Genomic DNA, 11,841 nt, shown 5'->3' with positions numbered 1-11,841 from the left:
CACGAGGCCGTTTTGGCCAAGTCACGAGCCGCAACATCATACGTGCACGGTGCTTTGCAGGCTTGGGCAATTAAGCTGCTAAAGAATCATGGGCATTTTTTTCTTTTTAAAGCCTATAATATAAGCATGGTCATTTAAAACAAAAGAAACTTAGATCTGGCCTAAGCATGCTTCAGAGAGAGGTGGCAGAATCCCCAGGTCAAAAGTTTACATCTTCAGATCGTAAGTAGGGGTTAGGCTTATCTTCCTAACCATAATGAGGACTAGGAACCTGCAGGCTTTCTTTAAAAATGAAAATTGATAACACTTTGCACTGCATTCTATCCCCTGATTCTATACCAGGCTGGGGCTTGCCCCAAAAGATGGAAAACAGCCCTGTCCTTAACTGAACCATGCTGTTACTTTCTCCATATTTTTTTTTTTTTTAAATAAAGAGAGGCTGGCTGTGTTTAGATGCTTTGACACACAGCCATGGTAAATGGTATTACATAAGCTGCACAACAGGCTATTCTTAATTCTCCCTTCTTTAATGAGAGTTTCTACCTTTCCCCCCCTTCTTTCAATTTTCACATCTGCCTGTTTGACTTGGCCGGTTCTCAATGATTGTTGAATCCAGCTCAATTTAATTTTGGCCCAAGGAGAGGGGAAAATATTCCTTGCAACCTCGCATGTCTTTTTCAGTCCTGTGTCAAGAAGCGAGATAGAAAAGACAGTGGGGAGGGAAGGTCATATGGAGTTATAAGAGAAAGGCCTGGGCATTGTGGTCATTTGTGGATGGAATTTGAGTCAGTTCCCCTTTACAGGTCAACCTACTTAAGTCACGCTTTCTGAAACAATAAACCAACTGAAATGCAACATTTCTTCAAAATTTGCAGTTCTCCGAATTTTGCAATGCCAAGTAACGTTTTGTTAAAAAAACCGTGCACCACATGGTAAAGTGTGCATTCAAAAATGCATACGCCAGTGAACGCAACATACAAAAATGTGTTATTTTTAGGGGACACTGCATGCTCAAAATGAGCACATCAGCCAACAATGCAGACAAATTTGTGTGTACGTCAGGAGAAAGTTGCATTAACACGCTGATGGGTTTGCACGAGGACTAAGGAAGTCGATCAATCTGCAAACCGATGTGGAAATGAAACTTAATATTGGAAACTGAGGGAACATGTCATGGAGGCAATAACAGTGCATTTGTGGTGGATATATACTGGACCGTCCCCCACATAATTCTGCTTTATTAGTTGGTTCTGCAATACTTCCCGAATGTTGCCACACTATTTCACTACAGGACAACAAAAGTGGAGGCAGGGGAACAAGAACCCATGGGAAATTTGTGGCACAAAAAGTTAGAGGATTTCAGCAGAAGTCACATCACACGCACTGATTGGAAACGAAGCGGTGGGTTGACCTCAAAACCTTTGCAGGTGGAAAGCAGCCCTGAAACTGCCCCTGACACCATTGCGAACACAAATAATCATGAATGCACAAGGAAAGCATATGGCTGGGAGGGCTGCAAAAGATAAAGAACAAAAATCTAAGGAGCAATGGAGAAAACGTCTTCCGTCAAGAGAATTCCAAGAATTTTAAAATTTGTTTGCGGGACAAGATGTCCCAGACAATTATGCAGATCCACAACTCACAAACAAATCTCTTTCTCTCTTTCGTCAATAGCAGCAGGCTCGAAAATATATCTGAGATTAGAACGGAAATGCAGACAGAAATTACAGAGAAAAACATCGAGACTTAAACCAGCTGCTTGCGGGGAACAGAAACACAGTTTATGTCTTTGATTCACTGCCCTGTTTGCAACCACAGCTATCTAAGACACCTCCAGCAGCTCATATGCAGGCAAGGAGGCAAGTCTGCTGCCCCCTGGTGTTTCTCCCTAGGAACTGGCATTCAGAGGTAACCTGCTCCTGTACAAGGAGGATCCACTCTTAACCATCTACTTAGCTGTAAATAGTTGCTGGCAGACCTACTTACCATTCAAATGTATTTAATCTTTGTTTACATGATTCGTTTAATCATTGCTAGCCCTACCTGGAACTGTCTGCATTCAAGAGAGATGCACAACCACTGAGATTTGCTTTTCTTCAAAGCTCCATCCAGCACAGCCTCCTTTCTGCTAGAATGATGTTCCCAGAAAACGTTCACAAGCCAAGGCATGAAGGCAACAACGTACTCATATTGTTCATTAGCAGTACATGCTATTTACCCATATACTGCCTCTGATGCTGGAGGTTCCATTTAGTCATCATGGCTAGCAGTAACTGAGAGAGAGATATGCTGATTTTCCAATCCCATTTTAAAACTGCCCAGGCCGGAGAAAAAAAGTGTTACATGGGCAGGACACAATTAGACTCGCATACATTTCTCTCAATTCACAAAAAGGATTTCCTCCTAAGGAAAAGGTTGGTGGTCTTTAAGAAGCTACTTTACAGGTTACAGTGGTACCTCGGGTTACATACACTTCAGGTTACAGACTCCGCTAACCCAGAAATAGTACCTCGGGTTAAGAACTTTGCTTCAGGATGAGAACAGAAATCTTGCTCCGGCGGCGCGGTGGCAGCAGGAGTCCCCATTAGCTAAAGTGGTGCTTCAGGTTAAGAACAGTTTCAGGTTAAGAACGGACCTCCGGAACGAATTACGGTAAGTACTTAACCCGAGGTACCACTGTAGTGAGGATTAAAACCCTGGTCTCCCAGGTCCTAATCTGACATTCTAACCACTGACTCAGTTCTGAACATTGGGATTTTCTCCTCCAGCACGTGTTTTTCATCAAACTTCTCCAACATCCCTTCCATTTACCTGGGCATTGAGCCCAAGCTAGCACCCTCACTCCCTTCTTTGTTACTTATTTCTCAAGGTAGGCCACCACTTTCCTCCTCCTCCTCCTTGGCTCATCGCAGTGCAAAGGGCGGGAAGCCAGCTCACCCAGAGGTTGTCGGAACTCTCAAATCTGTTTCAGCAAAATAAAGCCAACAAACATCTATCTGGAGGAAATGCAGGTGGTCACTATTCAAAGGTGGCATTTTGTGCTTCCGAAGGGATGCCGCTGCACGACTTTCCCCTAGGAAAGCCAAACATAAAAGAGAACGGGCTGTGCCCAGAGGAGGAAGCAATCTTTTCCAATTCTAAGTCTTTGTAAGACTTATCAATGACATTTTTAGGCCGCCCCCAGGACCGGATAAATAAGCCTGGCTCCCCCAGATGCGGCCCACCTTGACATTAAAAAGAGAAATCTTTGGCAAACTTGAAAACGCAGCGAGAGCCGGAATCATCCAACCCACAAAACATCGAGTTCCCGGGGCTTTGTAATGAGCCTTCCAGGGCAGGACCTGCTTGATCGCACCACGGGTTTTTCCGTTCTACAAAAAACCGAGCAGGGAGGAGATTCTCCCTGCCTTCCTCTTCACAGCAGGCTAACCCCGACTTCGCCTGCCCTTCACAGCTGGGCAGAGAAAGGGAACTACTTGTCCGTGGTCTCCGAACACTCTGCGCTTGTTCACTCAAGCCGCACATCTTAGCATTGGGCTAAGTGATGGAAGAACAATTTGCTGCAGGTTTGGCCAGGGATGGAGACGGCAAAAGGGAAGAGCTTGCAAAACCAGATGCAGTCGACACCCGAGGGCTGCCCCAGACCAATGTCTTTTTGTGCAGCGTGTCATTGACACATTGGTGGTGGATTTGACCAGATTCATAGGAGGGGCTCTCCGAGGGTCATCTAGTCCAACCCCCTGCAATGCCAGATTCATACAGCCCCATCCACACATCGTTCCACTGCATTACCTGTTCGGTGATGCTCTCCCAATATGATCGTGGACGACAGGGGCGTTCTTGCGCTCTGCCATAATCACTTACGTTTATTACGCACCCTACACCAAAAAGGCCCCAGGGTTGCTTGCAACCATTTAAAATTCAGATTAAAAGAAAATGGAGTCACAGGAAGAGAGCAGGTGCTGAAAATGTATGTCCCTCAGGTGTCAAATGCTAAGGTTGAAGAGGCACCGTTTACTTATGTTACTGAAATTGTGTAATTTATTAGATATTATATTATGATGATGTAACAGCAGTAAGCCTTTTTAGCATGTAAATGGCAAATAAATAATAGAATCATCAAGTTGGGAGGGATCCTGAGGATCATCTAGTCCAGGGGTCGGCAACCAAAGCCCCATGGGCGACAAGCGGCCCACGGGGGTCGTTTAACTGGCCCATGAGTCACCCCCGAAACGAGCCACCCACTCGGTGAGTCCCCACATGCTGTGCTAAACTGTCGCAGCGTGGCACAGGGACTCACTTCCACGGCGCTGGAAATCGCATCTGCAGAGACACAGGAAATTGTGTCTGCACAGACGCATGTCGGAAATCGCGGGGGCATGGAGTGAACTGGCCCAGGCGGACCCGATTCTAGTCCAACCCCCTGCAATGCAGGAATATGCAGTGCCCCCTGCAGGGATTGAACCTGCAACCTTGGCATTATCACCACCACGCTCTAACCAACTGAGCTATCCAGGCTCAGCGTGGTGGGCCGTCCTCCTGGCCCCCTTTCAAAGCTCTCTCACAACTGCAAATTCCATACAATATAATTAACACTTCCTGATTTTGCCTTGTTTTGCTCTTTGTCGGGTGGCTCAAGGAGCTGCTCAGGCTACAGAAGCCTCTCATTGCCACCCAAAGCACAGAAAACCTTAACTAGCCACCTTTCTGAGATTTCAGCCATGAGGGCTAGAAACTTAAAAAACACACACCCACAAACTCAATATCATCAAGGCAGCTGAATTCTGCAGCCAAATGCCATACACAGTGGTAGGGAAAAGAAGACAAAACACTCACCTTGCCATGTGTCCAAGTCGACCCAGCTCACTGATATTGTCCGGAGTGCTTCAAAAGGAGCAAAGGCACTGGTGTTTGTTAAACCTGGATGTCATGCCAACCATAGTTTACTGTGCCATTCTGGAGGCAGAGGGTATGGTTCAGGATCCTCTGCTTGGTTAATAGCCATGTACGGTCCCATACTTCCAAACCTATTGCCATGTGGTTAGTTCCACAGAATAAGAGTATGAATTAACCCCCCCCCATAGGGGAACCTCTTGTGAATGAAGTATCCCCAAAGAGGGCATGGACAGGTGGCTGGCTGGCTGGCACCAGGAAATGAGCACCCTACGCTACCACATTTTACTGCAGGCCCCCTTTTATCAAAATACACAGAGTGGTACCTCGGGTTACAGACACCTAGGGTTACAGACACTTCAGGTTACAGACTCTGCTAACCCGGAAGTAGTACCTCAGGTTGAGAACTTTACCTCAGGATGAGAACAGAAATCACGCGGCAGCGGCGGGAGGCCCCATTAGCTAAAGTGGTACCTCAGGTTAAGAACAGTTTCAGGTTAAGAACTGACCTCCGGAAGGAATTAAGTTCTTAACCAGAGGTACCACTGTGTAACACTACCATTAAGGGATTTTGGGGTGCTTTGGACGACGTAATTCTGTTTGTGTGGTGTGTACAAGAAGTCCCAAGAGGCGCATGAGACGAGGGCAGAGCTGAGGGAGAGAAGGGAAACAGGGCTATTCCATTACCTCTGCTGAGAAACCAGCTGTCTTTGGACCTCCCTCAACTTTGTCCTCAAGGCAAGTGTCCAATCAGGCTACCTGAGCAGATTTTATCCCAGCCGGCCATCATAGTAATTTTCGACATTGGTGCCTTGTGTTCCTCCTCCCTCACCAGTCCTTTTTCCTTGTGTGTCATGTATTTCAGATTGCAAGCTCCAGCGTTCAGGGACTGTCTCAGAGCAAACTGGAAAAATCAGGAGAGCGCACCTTTTGGGACTCCAACTAAAATACATAATAAAAAAACAGTAGCCCCTCCCCCCATCGCTAAAATCCTCTGCAACATGCAGAGACCAACAGCAAGGCAAGCCTAGCAAAGAGAGTCCCTGGGAAGTTTTGAAACAAGGTTCAGCAAATGCCTTGCACATTTCCACCAGATCTGTTTCAGGATCTGCTTGACCCTGAAAGCAAAAACACTCACAGTCACATTAAGAGTTTGGATGAGCATGGCTGACTCAATTTGGTACGTTGCAGCAAACCATGGTTTCCCAACACACAACTGAACTGTGGCTCAGAGCAACTAGTTGGCTTTCATTCTCAGCCCCCATCCCAACCTACCCAAAGCATAATAAATTATCCTTCTTTCTCTGGAAAGGGACTGTTGCGTTTGCTGTGGCTTGTTCAGTTCACACCAAACCCCAGATTAGGCTCCCTTTAACCACAAGGACAGTGTTAAACACCTGAATCATTTGCACTAGGCATGGCCAGGAGGTGGGATATGGAAAATGTCTTAAATCAAGGGTGGGATGGAGGGGGGAAATTGTTTCTCAATTCATTTTTCATTTTTTATTGTAATTTCTCGACTTTTAATAGAACTCTCTCATTGGATTGCGTGTGGCATTTTGGGCATTTTGAAGAAATAAAAACATTTGCACTTCAACATAGAAGAATATTTCTGTTTCAGTGTTTTGGGGTTTTTTTTTAGCCAGTTCCTGTTCGCTCTCTCTCTCTCTCTCTCTCTCTCACACACACACACACACACACACACACACACACAAACAATCTCTGTCCATCACCATTTATCATATCGGATCATGGCTTTGTTAAAATAGAGGATTCTCTAAACTGGAAGGCGGCGGCGGGGAGGGGAATGTGTGGAATATTTGGTTGTGAGCGTCCTCTCTCCAACGAGGCCTGCCCCTCTCTCCAGGAAAGGAGGAACCCAATTTACCCTCCACTTATTCTTAAAGTGCAAGAATATTGCTTTCCTTGCCCCCCCCCCCAGTTTCCCACCCTCCACGGAACTAAAAGAAACGTGCTTGTCTTTTTTCTCTCTCTCTTTTTTGGAAGATCGTGTATTTTTGTCCCTTCAGAAGCTGGATAAGGCTACGAAGAAGGAAAAAGAGTCCACATGCTACACCAAGAGGTCTTCCTCTCTGCAGACCACCGTTTTTGGCCCTCGCGGGCTTCCGTGCACAGCACCCCTCAGTTGCGTCCAGTCTTTCTCGTGGCCCACGGCCACGCTTATTCTAGTTATTCTTAAAAAGGGGAGGGGGAACGATAAAAGCAAGCCATGTTGGGCCTTGGAATTCAGGGGCTCCCATATCTCATGATTTTCCCATCACCAACAGCCTCTCTCACATTCCTTCGTGGCTATTAAGAAACAGGCCGGGCCAGTCGCGATTCTCATCCAAAAGGGGGGAGGGGACAAAGAAATTAAGAGGGAGGGTGGGTTTGCGGCAGGGCAGAGAAGGAAGAGCGAGCCGTCTTCAAACAAAGATGTGTATCCTTTCCCGGATGGTCTGCCGGCAAATGGGACAGACGGAAAGGGCGGCGCTGCACTCCTGGCATGACCCGTGCCCGCACTGGAAGATCAGTTTGATTTGGTTGTCGATGCAAATGGGGCAGGTGATCCGCTCCTCCATCTGCCGGTAGCGGTTCTGGAGGTCTTCCATCAGCTTCTGTTGGCCGGTGGATTCCGAACCAGAAACGCACTCCACCTCCGTGCTGTCTGTTCGAGGGAAGAGAGGGAGAGAAAGTCAGGGTTCAGTGCTGTCTGCATGGGCCGGCAGCAGCTCCCCAGGACTGCAGGCAGGTTTAGATTTCCCTGCCTGATCCGGAGACGCCGGGGATTGAGCTTGTGGCCTTCCGTGTAGAATCGTAGGATTGTAGAGTTGGAAGGGGCCGCGAGGGTCATCTAGCCCAACCCCCCTGCAGCGCAGGAATCTTTTGCTCGACGTGGGACTCGAACCCATGACCCCCGAGACAAACATTCTCATGCTCTACCGACTGAGCTATCCCATCCCAGCATGCGAAGGAGACGCTCTGCCACTGAACTACAGGCCTTTCCCTCTTCCCCCGTCTATATTCTCTATGCTTTGCGTTTGTCATTTTAGGGGGCAGGACTTATTTTTTTGCAAATTTCTTCAGTGAGGGGATCTTAAAAATATGCTTCTGGGTAGGAGGTAAATCAGATCTGCTACTATTTTTTGTGAGTGGGCATCTTCTAAGCTTGGTGAATCCACCTCTGATTAAAAAGCACATGAACTGCTCTCAGAAAAACCAAATTTTACCCTCTGAAAATGTCAGGTGATGCTAAATAATAACAAATGATAATAATATTGAATATATTATAACTGCAAATATGTGGCAATCATTTTTAATGATTTCTATGCAATTTTACATGCATTTTGCTTACCAAGAAAAGCTAAATTATATTAATTTAGCCAAAAAATATTTTGAATTCCCAAAATACACCTTTTCAGCACCCCTCTTTCCAGGAATTTAGGATTTGAAAAATTCAACACACCTTAATGTGAGAGTTTAAAACAAACTGTCCTCACCTTGCTTTAGCTTCTTGGTAATTGTCGTTTGGCATTTGATGCATTTCTTCATTCTTCTGGAACATTCTAAGGACGAGGACAGGGGCAAATGGTTGGAACAGGCGCCGATTTATTTATTTAGTACGTTCACACCCCGCCTTTTTCCTCCAAGGAGCTGAAGGGGGCCTACGTGGTTTTCCCCTCTCCCCATTTTATCCTCACACCAACCCTGCGATGGAGGTTAGGGCTGAGAGGCAGGGATTTGAACCCTGGGCCTCTCCCCATTTCGGTGCAATTTTGCTTTACAGCACCCCAGGGAGGAAGTGCAAACAGGAAAAGAAAGGGCATGCCCTCAGGGATGAAAGATGACGTGCTCCCTTTGTACCTTCACACACGATGCTGTGCTGACAAGGGGAGAAGTGGATGAGCAGGGCCAGCTCAGAGCAGACCAAGCACTCGGAGGGAGCTGCCACCTTCGCCACGCTGAGGTTGGTCATGGTGTTGGGGGTCGTGTGCACTCGCCTCTGGCTGCACACCACCGTGGAGTTCTCCGAGGGGTCCTGCTGCTCCCTGCAGACGCCAAAAGTGGAAGAGACACAGAGAAGAACTAGCCATCGGGTCTGAAGCTGGGCGAGCATCCGCAGTAATGAATGCTGACAGAGAGCACTGCGGGCGCCAGCCGCAAAATGGCCGTCGTGGCGGCACAGCACAACACAAGATGGCTGCCGTGCGGGCGCGGCGTGGCACAAAATGGCTGCCACCTCTACAAGTGCAGAAAGCAGGGGTGCCAACTTGAATGAAATACTGTGGGGGCCCAGGTGAGCCCTGCCCCGCATAATCAATCACATGACACAGAGCACGCACATCGTTCGAATGGGAAAGCCCATCAATTTTGCGGGGGGGGGGACACACAGCCCCCTCAAATATGTTATTGTGGGGGCAGGAGCCCTACGGCCCTTGGGAGTTGGCTCCTATTGCAGAAAGGGAGGGAGAGGGCCACAAAGTGTGTTAACTCCATCCCATCAATAGAAGGGGAAGGCGCTTAAATCAGCCACTCCCAGAGAGTAGTTTTTGCTCCACCCTCTGTCAGAACAGGAGGGAGAGCGGGTGTCCAGTCCTGGTGTTCATGGGCAAGTCAAGGGGGGGGGCCAAACAGTGCAAACAAGAATGGAGAAGGAAGAGCAGCGTTCTGTGCATCACGGATTTTTGAGGACATATACTTTGCGGGCAAAGAGTTGGGTCACAGCTTGCATAGAGCATTTCAACAAAGAATGAGGAGAGGGGGCCCTGGAACGATGACATGCCGAAGTCAAGGAGAGAAGTCAAACTGGGAGAGGATGGGGCTGGTCCTACCTGAATTTTTGGGAGAAGTTCTTGATGAGCTGCGCTATACTTCCGTCCGAAACGAGATCAAGGGGGGACTTCCCCCTGTGGTTGGCGTAATTGACATCGGCACCTTCTTGAGCCAGGTAGCACGCGATGGCCGCCCCCACGTTCAGCTCAAGATTTCCAAGGAAGCCAGAGGCCTGGAGCTAAAATAAGGGGTGGAGAAGTAAAATAAAAATAAAAATTGGTTTTATTCATTTGTTATACATATTATAGTTGTCAAAGATTTATAATACTCATTAGCCCCCTTTTAGGGAAAGTGTCCTTCGAAAGCAGCTTCCATAAAAACATAAAATAAATATACCAATCTACTATATATTTTGCACCTGAAAAAGTTTTGGGGAGGACATGCTGCTTTTATTTCCAATCAGTGTATGCCCTGTCACTTACTGCTAAAATCCTGCAAGTTTTTACACCACAAATGTTTGGATTTTTTGCGGGTGGGGTTCCTACTTTTGTTGTGCTATAGTGCAAGAGTTGCCCCCCCCCCCAGGCTACAAGAATGGTATGTGGATGGGTCCAGTTTATATCCACCGCAAATACACAACTGTTGTGTCAGTGACATGCTGAAGAAGACACCCGCCCCCCCAAAAAAATACAATGCAGTTGTTCGTATCTAAAACACAATTTAGATGCAATTAGGATGTAGATGGGGATCTGAGGCCTTTCAGATCCTGCTGGACCACAACGTGTTTCATACAGAGTGACTGTCCCTCTTACATGTTAATCGGTCCTCTGCATCGGGGAAGAGCTGTAGCTCAGTGGCAGAGCAATCAAGCCTGGCGTGCTGAAGGTTGCAGATTCAATTTCCAGGTAGAGCTGTGAATTATCCCCTGTCTGAAATCCAGGACAGCTGCTGCCAGTCAGTGTAGACACCACTGAGCAAAATGGGCCAATGGTCTCACTCAGCATAATGCAGCATCCTACATCTAATGGGCTGTAGCTCAGTGGCAGAGCATCTGCCTTGCAGAGGCAGCCAGGTTCAATCCCTGGAATCTCCAGGCAGAGGAAGGAGAGACTCTCTGCCTGAAAACCCTGGAGAGCTGCTGCTGGTCAGTGTAGACAATGCTGAGCCGAACCAGTGCTTTGATTCAATACACGACAGCTTCCTGTCTCTTAAGGGAAGGGCTATAGCTCAGTGAGAGAGCCTCTGCCTTGCAGGCAGAAGGACCCAGGTTCAACCCCTGTTTCCAGGGAGGGCTGGGGGAAAGCTGCTGCCAGCCAGTGTAGACAACACTGAGCTCGAGGGACCACTGGCTGGACTTGGGGAAGAACCTCCTATGTTCTCCTTTTCAAAAGATGCAATACAGTAAAACACATCTAAGATCTAGGCAACTGGTTCTGGGCGATTGGTTCAGAAACTCCCTCCCTCCCTCTCTCTCTCTCTCTCACACACACACACCTTAGATAAGAGGCTTTCCTCTCCCTCCTCTTGCTCCTTGGCCATGATGGACATCAGGTGCTCCCTCTCCAGGACGATGTGCATGGCCGTGTCGCCGTCCTCGTCCTCCGCGTTGACATCGCAGCCCTCGCTCACCAGCAGCTGCACCATCTCCATGTGGCCTTGCGTGACGGCCAAGTGCAGCGGGGTCTGGTTGCGGTTGTTCTTGAGGTTGATGTCGCAACGGCCCTGAAAAAGGGAACGGGGTATGCGGAGGCTGTGCGCACGCTGGCCGGGTTGAGGGTGGGAGAAAGACGGCAGCGGCGCTCGGCTTGCCAAGACGACACCACGGTTCCAGTTTGCAAAACCTGGCTCCTTCTCCACATTGCTCAGCTCCGATTGGTTGTCTGAAAGCAGGCTCTGGACTCTGCCCCCAGCGGGGGAATAAGGGTTGCTGCTTGCATGTGCGAGACAGAACCTGGATCAGGCCAAAGGCTCATCTAGTCTGCAGCCTCCTGTTCTGACCAGTGGGAAGTCCTTGAAGACAACAGCTCTCCCTCGTTGCTACTCGCAAGAGGAGACTGGCTGGTGGGTCAGGCCAAAGACCCATCTAGTCCAGCGTCCTATTCTTACAGCGGCTAATGAAATGCCGCAGTGGGAAGCCAGGAAGACTTGAATTGCAACATCACTCTCTCCTTTTAA

At 48.2% G+C, this 11,841-nt stretch overlaps 1 protein-coding gene across 5 annotated transcripts in view; it reads right to left on the bottom strand.

Moving 5' to 3' along the window:
* Window positions 1-6,385: 6,385 nt before the first annotated feature.
* The window catches only part of MIB2 (MIB E3 ubiquitin protein ligase 2), a 73,355-nt gene continuing 67,899 nt past the window's right edge, over window positions 6,386-11,841 (bottom strand). For all 5 annotated transcript variants that reach the window (XM_083512948.1, XM_083512951.1, XM_083512949.1 and 2 more), the window contains 5 exons: window positions 11,161-11,388; window positions 9,726-9,904; window positions 8,758-8,942; window positions 8,394-8,459; window positions 6,386-7,561 (listed from right to left, as the gene is read on the bottom strand). In XM_083512948.1, the coding sequence (XP_083369074.1) occupies window positions 7,320-7,561; window positions 8,394-8,459; window positions 8,758-8,942; window positions 9,726-9,904; window positions 11,161-11,388 (900 nt within the window). In that variant the 3' untranslated portion in view covers window positions 6,386-7,319. The remainder of the gene's footprint in view (window positions 7,562-8,393; window positions 8,460-8,757; window positions 8,943-9,725; window positions 9,905-11,160; window positions 11,389-11,841) is intronic.

Source organism: Podarcis liolepis (genome assembly GCF_965112155.1).
Source record: "Podarcis liolepis genome assembly, chromosome: 7".
NCBI lineage: Eukaryota > Metazoa > Chordata > Lepidosauria > Squamata > Lacertidae > Podarcis > Podarcis liolepis.
Note: the sequence above shows the minus strand (reverse complement) of the source record. Positions and strands in the feature narration are given on the sequence as shown.